The sequence below is a fragment of the Ipomoea nil genome, unplaced genomic scaffold, assembly GCF_001879475.1.
Source record: "Ipomoea nil cultivar Tokyo-kokei standard unplaced genomic scaffold, Asagao_1.1 scaffold0188, whole genome shotgun sequence".
Lineage (NCBI taxonomy): Eukaryota > Viridiplantae > Streptophyta > Magnoliopsida > Solanales > Convolvulaceae > Ipomoea > Ipomoea nil.
The window spans coordinates 2,911,057-2,926,298 of NW_017616616.1; the positions used below are offsets into that span (position 1 = coordinate 2,911,057).

Sequence of the window (15,242 nt, forward strand, 5' to 3'; positions counted from 1 at the left end):
CAACATTTTTTCTTACGAACCACTTTTGTTGTTTAAAAATCAAAAAATACAAAAAAATAAAAACAAAACAAAACCCAAAAAGAAGAAAAAATAAAAGAAACTAAGATAATGAAAACCTCACCCGTGCAAATCACGTATCAACCTCAACTGTGGAAGATCACAGGATGATTAGAAGTCTATTGCTTCCCGATCAATCTTTCTAGATCCGTATCTTCTCTACAAAAATAGACAAAAAAAAAAAGAAAAGAATATATCAACATTTTTTCTTACGAACCATTTTTGTTGTTTAAAAATCAGAAAATACAAAAGAATAAAAACAAAACAAAACCCAAAAAGAATAAAAAATTAAAGAAACTAAGATAATGAAAACCTCACCAGTGCAAATCACGTATCAACCTCAACTGTGGAAGATCACAGGATGATTAGCAAAAATCAATAAAATAATTAACCTTAGTTGGGGTTGTGTATGGTCATATAAGGTGTATTTATACACAATGGATGAGATCAAAAGGGTTTAGTATTGAAATTATAAAATGGTAAGAGATCTCAAGAAAGGTAAAATCTTTAATATTATTAAAATGCCATATTTGTCTAAATATTTGATATTACAAAAATGCCTCTAAGTTTTGGGGGGAAAATTTGGCTAGGAGGATTTTACTTTTATATATATATAGATTGTTATGACGACATGTTAGACACAATTCTTTTCAACCAGGGCCGTATTTTAAGTTTTTGTGGCCCTGTTCTAGTAAATAAATGTGGCCCTACAAAATTACAATTTTGAAAACCAATACATGTAAGTTTCGAACCTTTGACCTACAAGTTAAAATACAATAAATACATATTCTCACCACCTCTTCATAAAACCTTTTATATTCAATTGAAAACTTTTAATTTTTATTTCGAAACTAACTGTGTAAAAATTAAATATTGAACCTCTAAAATTTGGGGCCCCTCTAAAATTGGGGGCCCTGTGCGGTAGCCCAGCTTGCACAGCCTAAAATCCGGCCCTGTTTTCAACTAATGTGTCGCGAATAACAATCCAAAATATAATGTTATTGATGTTATCCAATGTTCGAATAATAACACGTTACACGTTAGACACAATTCTTTTTCATTAATATGTCGCACAATCCGAAATATTATGTTATATATATTATTGCTGTTATCCAATTCTTGATTTTTCCTTCCAAGAACATAATAACAATCCTAAGTTCAATGTAATTGTATCTCTACAGGGAATAAGAAAGAGAATAAAAAATTTGTATTGGTAGTTTCCATGCATGGTCGGACTGATTCAGCGGATACATACTTCACAGTCGTTTAAGGTTAGGAGAGTAGGGCCAGAGTCAACATAGGAGGGCAGAGTCCACCAATTAAGGTTTGGCGTCAGTAGTAAACGAGTCCACCGCCAAGGAGGAAACCCATTCTTGAAAACAAGGAAATCACACTGCGAAGGGAACTTGCGTACAGAGTGGGAGAATTGGGGAGGCCCAAAGCGCTCTCCTTTCCCTCTCTCTCTCTCTCTACAACTCCTCCTTTTTCCAGGTATTTTCTTCAACCCTTTGCCTTTCTTTATTCATCATCTTCTTCGTTGTCTCTATTTGGATTCCTCGATTTGCTTTTCGACTCGATGACCTGAAGAAATTTAGCATCTTTTCTGTTAGTTCTTCTCTCGGGTCAGTCGATTCAGCGATTGATTTCTTCAAGAGTGTTTGGTTAAGATTGAAATTCGGGTGTAAAGCTGGTGTCTTTACTCTTTATGGTTCTGTTTGGCAAAGATTGAAACTCTTTCCCCCATAAATCGATTGCGTGAAGATTTTTCTAAACTCCGTGGTATGGAGTTTTCTTAATTGTATTCATATGTTCAATTGCTTGCTATCAAACATCAAACGTTAGGCATTTGGGGTTGAAGATGTGAAATAGGTTTTAACAATACTAGAAGCTAGGTTTTTCTGAGAGAGATGATGGGATTTGATTGATTGTAAGTATGTTTTGGGGAAATTTTCACTGCTGCTTTGATGGTTGACTTATAGGATTTTTAGGGTTTTAATCTGTCTTGGTGTTCTAACTTCTAACTGATCTTGCATAGGGTGTTCTTGTGCATTATCATGATTAAACCCATTGAGAATTGAATCTAATTAAAGTAGTTAGTGAGTTGATACTTGATACTGGGCTTGTATTAAAATTGAATTGTTGAAATTTGAGCAGGTTTTCAGCTTTACATGGTATTGTAAGATGCGATTCATTTCTTAGAACACACCTTTTTGAAATAATATACCCTGTATATATTTGCGAGGAGTTTTTAGATAGATGATAGCAACTTTAGTGTATTTTCTGCAGAGTAAAGGGCGTCCAATATGTTTGGAAGGGGTCCACGAAGGGGTGATAACTCCAAATACTATGAGGTTCTTGGTGTTTCGAAAAGTGCTAGCGAAGATGAGCTTAAGAAGGCCTACAGAAAAGCGGCTATGAAGAATCATCCTGATAAGGGAGGAGATCCCGAGAAGGTGGGTGTTAATGTGTTATATTGACGTCCCTGTCCCTGCTTACAGTTTATCCGGATCAGTAATCTTGGGAACAAATTTGTATCCAAAGAGAAGGACACCATTTCCTTGAAATAATGGTTTTTGGCCTACATGTTAACTTTTTTTTTTTCCCTCTAATGTCATCAGTTCAAGGAGTTGTCTCAAGCTTATGAAGTTCTAAGCGATCCAGAAAAGAGAGAAGTTTATGATCAGTATGGCGAAGATGCCCTTAAAGAAGGAATGGGAGGGGGTGCCGGTGCCCATAGTCCTTTTGACATTTTTGAGTCATTCTTTGGTGGATCATTTGGGGGTGGTCCCCACTTTGGCGGACCATTTGGAGGTGAGAATGATTATTATTATTTATTTATTTTTTCAGTTTGTTATTTTATTGAATTGGAAAATGAAGTTTTTGTTCCCGTTATTTGATTTTCAAGGTGGTAGCAGCTCGAGGAGCAGGAAGAGACAAGGGGAAGATGTAATACATACTCTTAGAGTTTCTCTAGAAGATTTGTATAACGGCACAACTAAAAAGCTCTCGCTTTCCAGGAACAAATTGTGCCACAAGTGCAAAGGGTATAGCCTTTGTATACACGTATTTTATGCGGAAAACATAATGAACAAATTTCGTTTTGACCTATATATATATGTATTCTAACTGTTATCAGGAAAGGTTCAAAGAGTGGAGCGACTGGAAGATGCAACGGGTGTCGTGGTACTGGAATGAAGGTTTCGACACGACAGATCGCACCCGGCATGATCCAACAGATGCAACATGTCTGTCCTGATTGCCGAGGATCAGGTATGTAATGAAATTTTTATTGGTTGTCTCGGGATATGGGGAACATTGGATCAATCGCACATTATATCTTTTTTTTGTTTTTTTTCCTCGACACAGGTGAGGCCATAAGTGAAAGAGACAAATGTACACAGTGCAAAGGAAGCAAGGTTACCCAAGAAAAGAAAGTGCTGGAAGTGAATGTCGAGAAGGGGATGCAAAATGGTGAAAAGATAGTATTTACTGGGGAAGCAGATGAGGCAGTAAGTGACCAAATTCGTTTTGCGATTCTGGTTTCGTAGAAATTTTTGATTATGGTTCAATTTTGTTTTGTTTTGCTGTTTGTTTCGACAAAGGTTGTGTTGTTCTTGCTCATCTTTTCTGGTACTGGAACTTGCAGCCCGATACCATTGCTGGGGATATTGTTTTCGTGGTACAGCAGAGGGAACACCCCAAGTTCAAGCGGAAGTTCGATGATCTCTATATGGAGCACACCCTCAGTTTAACCGAAGCTCTTTGTGGCTTTCAGTTCGTCATAACTCATCTCGATGGCAGGCAGCTTCTAATCAAATCAGGACCCGGCGAAGTTATTAAGCCCGGTAACATCCCGCACCCTATAGTTTCCGCCAGTGTTGCAAAAATCGGGCCTAGGTGCCGATGGCGCCTAGGCGCTAGGCGGTCGGCCACCTAGGCGCCCGCCTAGGCGCTCTAGGTGCCGATTAATCGCTCTAGGTACCCTAGGCGGTCCCCAGGCGCCTAGCGATTGTTTCAACCTTGATTTCCGCTACTACGTGGGATGAAAAAAAAAAAAAATTACATTTCTTAATTCACTTCTACTTTCACAGATCAATCCAAGGCAATAAACGACGAGGGAATGCCACACCACGAAAGGCCGTTCATGAAGGGCCGCTTGTACATCAATTTTGACGTGGAATTTCCCGAGCCCGGGGCTCTTTCCCCCGAGGCATGCCGCGCCCTGGAGACTCTCCTGCCACCGAAACCGAGTCCGTCCTCGTTACCCGTCAACCTCGATGAGTGCGAGGAAACGACGTTGCAGGACGTGAACATCGAGGAAGAAATGAGGCGCAAGGAGCAGCAGAGGCAACAAGAGGCTTACGATTCGGATGACGATTCGTCTTCAGATGTGCACCGCGTGGCATGCAACCAGCAGTAGTAAGGCGGCTCGGAGTCTGCCGATTTGCATATCTAGCCTAGTGTATTTTTGTTATGGTCATTTGGGATATGTATAAGTATTATTATTGCTTTTTCATTTGCATTTTGAAGTTTATCACTACTACGAGGTTTTTTATTTGTATTTTTTGCCTGATTGCGTGAGTTATCTCATACCATTCTTAACTCTATTGTATGCAATGTTAAGGAGGAAAAGTGAACCTACACTTGTGTCAAGTGAAATATTGGTTCTTACAAAATGAACATTCATTATTTATCTTGGTGGCGAATGGTTCAAGTGAAATGGTACAGGATTGTGATGATAAAGGCTTGATCCATGGGGTGTAAATTGCAAAAAAGGCTCCTAAAATCACCCACTTCCTGCAAAAAAGGCTCCTAAAAAGGTATAGAATCTCATTACAGAATTGTCCGAATGTATAGAATTAAAAAATTCAATTCACCTGGCAAAAATTATACTCTATTTGTCCCATTTTATCTGTCCTGAAATTATTTAGTGAATCAAACTAACTCTTTCTTATTTTGTTTATTTTCTTTAGTATTTTTACTTATTTTTAAATTTATTTTTTGGGTGTTTAATAGTACTTTTAGTGTAGTTTTTAAATATATAAATTATGTATACTATACAAATTTAATATTATAAAAAATTAGATTAAAAATAATTTCATTTAAACATCGTTAATCGAACCAAAACACATAAAATAGGAGGGAGGTAGTAATATAATATGAGACAAAAAGTTTTTTGAATTTTCAATCAAATATTCTATAATACGAGACATAAAATATTTCAAATAAGCTTGCAAAATGTTTTAAGTATTTACAACAACTATGTCTCATACATCGGTCTTCAAAATTAGGGGTGGGCGTTTTGGGTTTCGGTTTCGATTTTTTTTAAAAAATCAAAATTAGAGGTGTGTTTGGTTCGTACATAAGAATCGGAATCCGAATCGGAATGGGCATCAAATACTTGGTAATAGTAATGAGGTTTGGTGAAAGTATTTTGCATGGTAGTAGGGTGGAATGAAAATGATTAGGCTAAGGATGAATAATGGGATTAAACCCTTATAAAATAAGAGAATGGGGTTTTTTTTTTCCATTAATGGGGTATTCCAAACCCATAATAGTGTGTTTTAAAAAATCAGTCAACCAAACAATAACAATCACTTTTATAAACATACCTAAGTGCTAAACTTACCAACCAAACACACCCTAGGAGTGGTCGTTTTGGGTTTCGCTTCATTTTTTTTTTTTTTTTTTTCGGTTTCAATTTTAAAAAATTAAACCATTCAGTTTAACATTAGAGTTCGGTTCAGTATCTGTTCAGTTTTAAAAAGTTCGATTTTGGATTCGGTTCGGTATTCGGTTCTATTTTGGTGGAAACCACTATTTGAATGTTTCCTTTTTTTGCCTAACCGATTGTTCAGTTGGCTCACTTGAAGTGCCACTTAAGTGTTTTATTGATGACAAGCTGAAAAATCATCAATCTGCATAGTTAATATTTTGAAAAATTATAATTATTAAAACATCAAAAGTTGGAACTTAAGACTTAGAGTTGAAGTCTGATGTTATTAATTATTATAATATTTATAATTTTGATAAATGCAAATAATTACTCCGTACAAGTTATAGTTCAAATTATATTTCAATTCCTTAAAGTATTAAATTTTAATCGTCGTGTTTAAAAACTATAGAGATAACTAAATTTATATTTATATTTTGTTTATTAATAATGTAAACAATTTTGATATAACACCCACAATTACGAAGACCACCTCCACACTCCTTTCCATTTCCACATAAAGTTTTCAGCTAATTTTTCCTTTTTACAATTTGGAACAGCAAAAAGTTGAAAAATACACTGCATACAACTTCAGCATTATTTGCAGTTTTTTTTTTTCTTTTGTATTTTTACACCCAATTTACGAAGTCCACCTCCACACTCCTTTCCATTTCCACATAAAGTTTTCAGCTAATTTTTCCATTTTACAAAGTTCTGAAAGTAACGGAGGTGATGTGCCTAATGTGATTATTAGCCGTTGAGGATTTGCGCTGCATTAGCTATCACATTTGGTATACTCCCAGCTTTAATAATGCCAATGAGAGCTCCAGCCATAGAGAAATAGCTTCCAGCAAGAACCTATTTGATAACAAGGCATCAACTCGTGTACAAGCAGTCAAAAACATAACATACACACTGACAAGATGTAAATTTTGATTAAAGATTTCAAACTCACAAGAAAGAGGAAAGATATTGAAGATGGACACAGCACATATTACGTCTCTCCGGCTCGAAGTTGTTGGTGCCCACGGCGTGGAAGATCACCGGCAGAGAAACATCTACAACAGCAGAAAATGCAGCGCAAACGGCCTGAAAACCTCCGGCACCGACCCAGGTCATCTCCGCGAACCCGCGCAACTTCATCGACGCGCCCCACACCACCAGCTTGAACAACTCCATCGAGTAAATTGTTTGCTTTAATTGTTATTTCAACTATAATATTTTTGAATTTCGACTAATTGATCACATTTAATCTTAAATTATTAAACATGTGTCTTTTTATGTTAAAATATTCAGTAATTGATCCTGACAGGTAAATACAATGAAGCAAATTAAACTTGAAAATCATAAGCAAAGTTACCAACCACATACCCTAATATAAAAAATTTAGACAGAATTTGCAATTGGATACGTGGCTACCGTATTCATGCAATTGCAAAGAAACAAAGCACCCTACACCCAAACCCTCTATATATTCCTATTCTCCACCACCCTTCCATTCTTCACTTCACTCATCTGATTTTCTTCCCTTCTAACTCAATCTTCACTCTCTCATGATGACTCTAACACAAATAATTTTATTTGTCACCATTTTTTTTCTGTTATTGGTGCAGTGACTTGCATAATCCTATAAAGCAATGTCCCTAGACTCACATTTTCATGAGACCGCAATCATAATGCATATTGTGATGAATAGCCTTGGGGTGGTGTAATTTATTTGGAAAACTGTGCAAGGCTGGGGTGATAACAACCGTATCATCCTATTCCTTGGGATATGTATTTGAATTTTTCTATTACTATTGAGTATATTAGAACATTTCCTATTTACTCGTTTGAAACGCAACCAATTTCAAACTATCATAACCGTGGCTTTTATGACGGTTTTGGAGAGCGGAGTTACAAAAGGACTAAAAATGAGGGAAGAGAGACGTAGCAGGCACACTTTTGTGACACGTGTTCAAACATTTCTATCGACAATAAAAAATATAGTAGTTCAAAATCCGAGTGACCGTCAAGCAATAAAAGATGCTTTACTTGTTTTGGTGGAGAGAACTGATCGACTACTTTCTTACAATTGCTGACTTAGGCCGCAGCAGCCGCAGGTTAGTTCCGATGGTCGGCAATTGTCACGAATTAATCGATTAGCTCCCTCCACCAAAACAAATAAAGCATCTTTTATTGCTTGACGGTCACTCAAATTTTGAGCTACTACATTTTTCATTATCGATAGAAGTGTTTGAACACATGTCACGAAAGTGTGCCTGCTACGTCTCTCTTCTCTCATTTTCAGTCCCTTTGTAACTCCGCTCTCCAAAACCGCCATAAAAACCACGATTATGGGGTACCATTTATCAATAGTTTGAAATTGATTGCATTTCAAACGAGTAAATAGGAAATGTTCTAATATACTCAGTAGTAATAGAAAAATCCAAATACATATCCCAAGAAATATGATGATACGGTTGTTATCACCCCAACCTTGCACAATTTTCCAAATAAAGTACCCCACCCCAAGACTATTCATCACAATGTGCATTATAATTGCGGACTCACTAAAATATGAGTTTAGGGACACTGCATCATAGAATGTTGATGATGCAAGTCCCCAAGCAAAGCACCAAACACCCAAGAAGAAGGCATTGAGAACAATAGTTTCCCTATAGGTTAGGTAACCCATGAAAAATACCAACAACATAAAAAGAGTGGTGACAAAACCAAATAAAATTATTTGTGTTGGATTCATGAGTGAGCTGAGAGTGTGAAGAGGAAAAGAAGATGAGGAATGAAGCTGGAAAAGAAAGAAAATCACATAAGTGAAGTGAAAAATGAAGGGTGGTGGTGAATAGGAATATATAGAGGGTTTGGGAGTGGGGTGGTTTGTTTCTTTGCATTTGCATGAATACGGAAGTTACATATCCAATTGCAAATTATGTCGTTTAAGGCATATGGTAACTTTGCTTTTAATTTTCAAGTTTAATTTATTTCATTGTATTTACCCGTTAGAACTAATTACGAAATATTTTAACATAAAAAAGACACATGTTTAATAATTTAAGATTAAATGTGATCAATTAGTCAAAATTCAAAAATATTAAAGCTAAAATAACAATTAAAGCAAACAATTTACGGTAAAAAAAAAAAAAGAAATCAAAAATTTTGGACAGATATACAAAGGAGATGAATGATGAAATAACTAGAGTATTGAATCAGATGATACTGAGGCAAAAGAAAGCAGGATTAAATCACAGAGAAATACAGGACTTACTTTTCTTTGGCGAGTCTTGTATTGTTGGAGGGCATTAGGGTTAAGACAAAGAATAGAATTGGCTTGATAAACAGTGTCTAGTATAGCAGCCTCCAATTCTTGAATGGTGGAAGGCATCTGAAAAGATTATCTAGAAAGCATTAAAGTGATGATTGAATATTCATCATTGAAAACTAAAAAATAACACAGTATAAAGCTTAGAAAACCATAGTAAATAAGAGTTTGTTGCTTATTCTACACAGATGCAAAGAAGCAAAAGAAACTAATTCATAAATAATACATCCATGAAGAGTTAAGTTTATTTGAATATCCATGAAGTTCTTGGACCAAAGATTTTACTTCACATAAGTAAAAGGTAAGAAAACCCTGTTCTAATTTTAAAAAAGTAAAAGGAACAAAAAATTTGAAGTCTTTACATCCAACTTAAGTTAGTAATGCTGCTATCCAAATCATTCTCTCGTTCCAAAGAATTGGAGAAAAATGTTTGTAAAGTTACAGTCATCAAGAGAAGAAGGAATTTTAAAAATTGCCAAATAGAATAGAACACACTATTTCTCAAGAAATATAGTAACATATTTACCAACAAGCTTTTCCATTTCAACCCTTCTCCTTTTCTCTTGAAATGAAGCATTAATAAGCCTCTCCTTATGAAAAAGTTAGCAAAGCCTCACCAGAATGAGCAGATAAGAAGAAAAGATGTTCACATACATACTGTTTTTCAAGTTCTGCTGCTTCATTTTCTTTGTTTCTTAGCTCAACCTTGACTGTATTTTCTGGGCCTTGAGCATGTGGACGACTTCTCCAAGTTCCATATCTGAAAAGATCAAATAGTATAGTTTGATACACACAAGCAGCTTTTGGAAAAATGAAAAACAAAAGACTTACTGGAGAGAAGACGAGAACCATTCTTCATTTGATCCAACTGTAATGCTTCTCTGATCTGGTGTCCAAAAATCATGAATTTGATCAGTCTCTTTGGACCCTATATACTGAGAAGAGAAAAGAAGTAAATGTGTGTGTATGCTCAATTCATTCGTGAACCTAAAAGCACATCTGAAATTGCAAGCAATTGTAGGGTGATGTGCAAAACACATCGGTTAGTTTGATGCCAGTACAAAGACCCATTGTAGCAATGATGACCCTGCATACTTTTCTCTGTAGATTGATTGAGAATCACAAATTTCTTTCATGTCATTCCAATCAACGTACGCCTTTACTTCTACTTTACCCTATCTTTTTCGTCTCCTGCGTATACTATACGCATTCGCCAGACTAGAAGCCCAGATTGGAAACTGAAAGAATGAAAGAAAGAAAGAAAGAAAAGATAGATGATTTGATGGATCGGAGCAAATGCAGACTGAGGACACTAAATCCGGGTTCCGATGAATATATGTTTCCCGCTTTGGTTATAGTGCGTTCAGGTTACGGCTTTCCAACATTGACACGTCCCATCAAACCGGCCAGTTCATTAATATGAAAATAATTAACCATATGAATTTTTACCCAAAAAACGTTTGTTCGAACCAAAATCGATTCTTTATTCTAAGACAAACAATACACAGTTTTCCTATACACAAATACATGTTGGTCAATACATATTTTAGTCATTTGCTCATATCTCTAACTGGATCGGATCGAAGTTGAGAGCCACAGCGCCGTCGATTGGTGGTGTTGGAACTTGGAAGGTGACAAATCGAGCCTCGGGTAGTGATGCAGATCCGAGAGTCAAGAACAAAATTTATCATTCAATCCGAATCTGCAGGAGACATTGATTAAAGTGTGAACATGCAGGATGAGCATTTAATTTAATGCATGAGTCCCACAATTTATCCAAACATTGCTTTTCTATTTCAAATCAACCGGACCAAATTATGTTGTGTGTAGTAACCGTATTCACCTTGCAAAACTGTTTATAATTAGGAATATATAGTTTCATAAATTATAAATATATTTTTTTATAATTATCAACATATATAGAGTTGTGAACATAATTATTAACTGTCAGAAAATCATAGAAATTGCAATAAACAAGAAGAAGAATTATACAGAGAATAGAGAGGGAAAACCCCAGGATCTTCTCATTCATCAGTCTTTCTTATACAAAGATATCTATCTGTACAAGACAATAATAAGTGCATATAAATGGTAATAAGTATATCAGTTACAACTGTTACAAAATGAATAATAATGTCCACAATAATGTTTTCTTTATAACACTCCCCCTTGGACATTATTTGACATGATCCTGCCTCGTAAAAATTTGCTAGGAAAACCCTGTGGGAAAAACCTAGACAAAAGGGGTATAAATATATATTCAAATATATCCATGTCTCGTTAAAAACTTCACTAGGAAAACCACATGGGAAAAAACCTAGTTGAAGAAAAGAGTACATGATATATGTAAAAACATATATTGTATTGGTTGCCTCATTAAAAACCTTAACTTATAAAAACCCTGTGGGAAAAACTTAGTTAAGGGAAAAAGAGTACAACCATAAGCCTTCAGGGCGCAAACTGCATAATCTTCAGGATTTTGGGGTTTGTCCATTTAAGCAATTATTTTGCAACTTTTCCCCATTGTCATTACTATATCATACTCATGTCTCGTTAAAAACCACACTAGAAAACCCAATGGGAGAAAACTAGTGAGGAAAAGAGTACATGATATTTATGTATTTATGCGTTGCAAATAGTGCGCAACTGTTAATCTTTTATGACTTAATCTAAAGGATCTTACGTTCAATCTTCCGGATTGATTCAAGTAAATGTACTTCCCGTTGTGTTGCAAATAGTGCGCAACTGTTAGTCTTTTATGACTTAATCTTCAGGATTTTACATTCAATCTTCCAGATTGATTCAAGTAAATGTATTTCCCGTCTCCCCCTGAAGATAACAATCTTCAAGTTCTACATTTATTTCAAAATCTGAAGAGATGGATTGGACAAATCTTCTGGATTGTCACTAGAGTAGTGTACAATAATCTTATGGCTCTTCTAGAGCTCATATAACATTTGTGCAACACAAGTGTTATTGTCCTCATTTTGAACATTTAGAGAAATTCATTGTATAACCAGTTTGGACTTGGCATTGCGGGGATCAAACAAAATAGTCAGTACCCAAGTAGCCTATTAAAACTGTATCATGGTTTCTTACATAAATGTCATGTCTTGGTATCTCGAAGATACCGGAGGATATGTTAATCATTATTCAAGTACTTCATTTGTAGGGGGAGCACTAAATTTTGCTAGCAATTTATCGCAAATATGTTGCGATTATGGAACTTCTGGTTCTATAATGGTGCTCCATCGATAATGAAGTAAGGGACTTCGAGTCCAAAAAGGTTCCTTATCTGCTTCAAGAGATTATTAGGCAACCTTTAGTTTGATAAAAACATGACATTTATGCATATAGACATGTGAAAAAGTATTTTTAGATGTAGGCTGACTGGCGTATATAAACAAAATTCTTCAAAGAAAAACTCGATCTTCAAGTCGAGATAATACTTATAGGTTTCACAAGCTTTTTATTTCAAAAGTCTCAGTCTTTAAACATGAATTGACATTATCAAGCTCTTTATATATTTCATTGATGTTTACACCATAAATCTTGACCGAGATAATAAATAATAAATAAGTTCATTATCAACCCTTTATTGGGCACACAATGGTACATATTATTCCTTCAATGAGGATATCAACTCCATTCGCAACCCTTTAAAGAGTAAATAATGACACATAATAATACTTAAAAATCCTCATTTCGAGAATTATGAATCCATCAGGGATTTCTCAAGATAAATTTAACTGCATATCTAAATTTATTATTCTGCCAATTGTATTATGTAGCGGAACTTAATGCCATTTACCGTGGGAGAGTATATTTGATTAAAATCAATTAAGGGTCTCTGCGTGAACCCATAGGCTACAAACTCGCTTTATCACCTCATTATTCTTATTTCTCTTTCATGCACACACCCATTTGTAACCTTCAGGGTTAACGCTCAAATGGTGTATTGTTATAAAGAGAATTTATTCATTTTAGCGAGTCAAGCTATGCCTTAATTGCTCCTTTATATATTAAATAGTCATGGCACTTCTGGTGCCTAACTCTGGATCCAGATTATATAACGAGCAATTTGTAATGGCAATTGTGTTGTCGACAACTATAACCTTTTTGTAAAACTCCCATATTTGTAAAAGTAATGGCAATTTCTAAAACAACCAGATTCTAAACATTTCCCAAAGATATTTTGATCTGGTCGTTCCGCATCCCTAGTATTACGTTTGTTTGGTGCACCTATAAGTCTTACCAGGGTTTTTCGTCATCTGGACGAACATCTGCAGGACATAATTATTCAAGCTATTTCAAGAGTGACAATATTTTTTTACTAGATCTAGTATTATGATCCATATCTCTTTCACCGATAGATCTCCTACACTTCTAGTGTCAAGGAGTATCGATAGCTATGTTTGGTCCAAGGATATAGGACCTAGTCACTTCTTTTATGATCAATAGATGTATTTGGCAGATTATTTGCTAAAATCGCAAATAGATTATCTTTTGAACTTCCAGTTCAATCTAACTAGTACATGGATTTAAATAATGAAGATGTTTTTATTCTTATGAAATTTCTTGGCATTCCAAAAAGCTACGGAGTAGTATATTATCTCCCCCTAATGCCGAGAAACAATCTTCATTAGGAATGCAGTCAACGTACCCAATTATATGTATTGATCCTCTATCATGGACTTTCAGTATTTAATCAATAGACGGAGGTTTCTTTGATAGCCCTTTTATAGGTACGTTGTGGTGGTGATATAAAATAGACTGCGCAAATAAAATAACGCAGATAGGAAAATATTACTTTTGAAACCACGTACTAGGTGAAAAAATGGGGTATAGCAATCCTTGAGGGATTGATTTGTGATCTGCAGTGAGTTAGACTTAGTAAAAAAAAACTTGACTCATAGTAACGTCAAGCAATCCTTCGGGAATTGATGGGATAGGTTGACCATTTTTTGTCAAGAATTCATTGTCAAGATTCATCCTAAAAGGATGACTTAGAGAATTAAAATCCTTAATCTACCTTCTGGGCAAATAAATATACAAAACAATGAGGGCTATAAATTTAAATATCATATGTCCAAATCTCATGTCAAAAAGTTTCTATAGCAGAAACTAACACGGTAAACATGTGATAGCCTTTAACTATTATCACATGCAAGCTAAGGTTTAGCAACGACAGGTGCAACCTAACCATATTGAGAATTCATGATATTGCCACACTTATAAGTTGGGTGATGAATCTCAATAGCTATGGCCTATAGCATATAATTAATTGCCAACAAGAAATAACAAAAGCTCTTATATGAGCCTAATCAAGAGATTATATGCTAAAAGTTGTCAATTAAAGAGAAGCATGCAATAACATGTGATATAATTGTCCCTTATGTCTTGGACACCAAACTCTCAATTGAGTCATGCACATCCATTAAATAAAGAGTATCATGTTTGGTACACACAAGGCATGACATGACAAGAGATATTGTTTATTAATTCATAAATTAGAAAAATGAGAGAAGTACCGTTCGCCGAAGAATAATGAGCACATGTTCGCTGCCGGGCCATTCATTCCTATTTCGGGGAGTCTAAAATAGCACTTTTCCAAGCAAGCTCTCATTTTATTTCATAGTTTCATATCAGCATGAAAACATCACAAAATAGCAAGATATACAAGCTGAAAACGGCAGAAACTTTTCAGAATTTTGACTTGGATTGCAGAATTTTCTGGGGAAAACGGTAACACATTTTGACACAAAATTTGGCAGATATGTAGTTCAGTAAGTCTAGAACGTACATAAAAATTTTCATGTCAATCCAAGGTGTGGAAGTATTTTTTCTGAAATTTTTCACAACATTGCTCCAGGCAGAAAAATAATTGGCAGCACACTGCCAAAACTTTACAAATTTTTCTGGAATAACCAAAGCATATTTTTAACAAAATATTTTTATAGACATCAAATATCACGAGTCTAGGTTCTCCAGAAAAAATTTCATGCCAAAAGGAGTTCAACAAGTATTTTTCACGAATTTAATTTTCAAACTGCGCCAGTCAGAATTTTCAGGCAGTGATTATTATGTGTAAAAAAAACATTCACAATTTGTTTGCTTCAGGCAAACCAGCATGATGTGAGTCAATTTTGACTT

At 35.2% G+C, this 15,242-nt stretch overlaps 2 protein-coding genes across 7 annotated transcripts; one reads left to right on the plus strand and one right to left on the minus strand.

The window, feature by feature from the left end:
• The first annotated feature begins 1,430 nt into the window (after nt 1-1,430).
• Nucleotides 1,431-4,618, plus strand: LOC109183085 (dnaJ protein homolog). 6 transcript variants are annotated; one of them, XM_019333318.1, is made up of 8 exons: nt 1,431-1,548; nt 2,314-2,510; nt 2,676-2,870; nt 2,962-3,101; nt 3,194-3,327; nt 3,424-3,566; nt 3,704-3,922; nt 4,081-4,618. In XM_019333318.1, exons 2-8 carry the CDS (start codon nt 2,361-2,363, stop codon nt 4,228-4,230), a joined length of 1,131 nt encoding a protein of 376 aa, XP_019188863.1. In that variant the 5' UTR covers nt 1,431-1,548; nt 2,314-2,360; the 3' UTR covers nt 4,231-4,618. The 6 variants fall into 6 exon arrangements, with proteins under 6 accessions (XP_019188863.1, XP_019188861.1, XP_019188860.1 ...); XM_019333316.1 differs by having other exon boundaries at nt 1,435-1,559; nt 2,327-2,510; nt 3,704-3,902; nt 4,149-4,618; XM_019333315.1 differs by having other exon boundaries at nt 1,435-1,550; nt 2,325-2,510; nt 3,704-3,902; nt 4,149-4,618.
• Nucleotides 4,619-6,250: 1,632 nt separating this feature from the next.
• LOC109183136 lies at nt 6,251-10,320 on the minus strand. The gene is made up of 6 exons (XM_019333326.1): nt 10,077-10,320; nt 9,921-9,975; nt 9,744-9,849; nt 9,036-9,152; nt 6,726-6,934; nt 6,251-6,628 (listed from the first exon to the last, which is right to left on the minus strand). The coding sequence occupies exons 1-6, from the start codon at nt 10,180-10,182 to the stop codon at nt 6,553-6,555; spliced, it is 669 nt and encodes a 222-aa protein (XP_019188871.1). The 5' UTR covers nt 10,183-10,320; the 3' UTR covers nt 6,251-6,552.
• Nucleotides 10,321-15,242: the final 4,922 nt, after the last annotated feature.

Coding starts and splice junctions, on each gene's coding strand:
- LOC109183085 (XM_019333316.1), top strand. CDS start 2,361: ATGTTTGGAAGGGGTCCACGAAGGGGTGATAACTCCAAATACTATGAG. Junction 2,511..2,675: donor AGGGAGGAGATCCCGAGAAG/GTGGGTGTTAAT, acceptor TAATGTCATCAG/TTCAAGGAGTTGTCTCAAGC. Junction 3,328..3,423: donor TCCTGATTGCCGAGGATCAG/GTATGTAATGAA, acceptor TCCTCGACACAG/GTGAGGCCATAAGTGAAAGA.
- LOC109183136 (XM_019333326.1), bottom strand. CDS start 10,182: ATGCAGGGTCATCATTGCTACAATGGGTCTTTGTACTGGCATCAAACT. Junction 9,976..10,076: donor AATTTCAGATGTGCTTTTAG/GTTCACGAATGA, acceptor TTTGGACACCAG/ATCAGAGAAGCATTACAGTT. Junction 9,850..9,920: donor TGGTTCTCGTCTTCTCTCCA/GTAAGTCTTTTG, acceptor TGATCTTTTCAG/ATATGGAACTTGGAGAAGTC.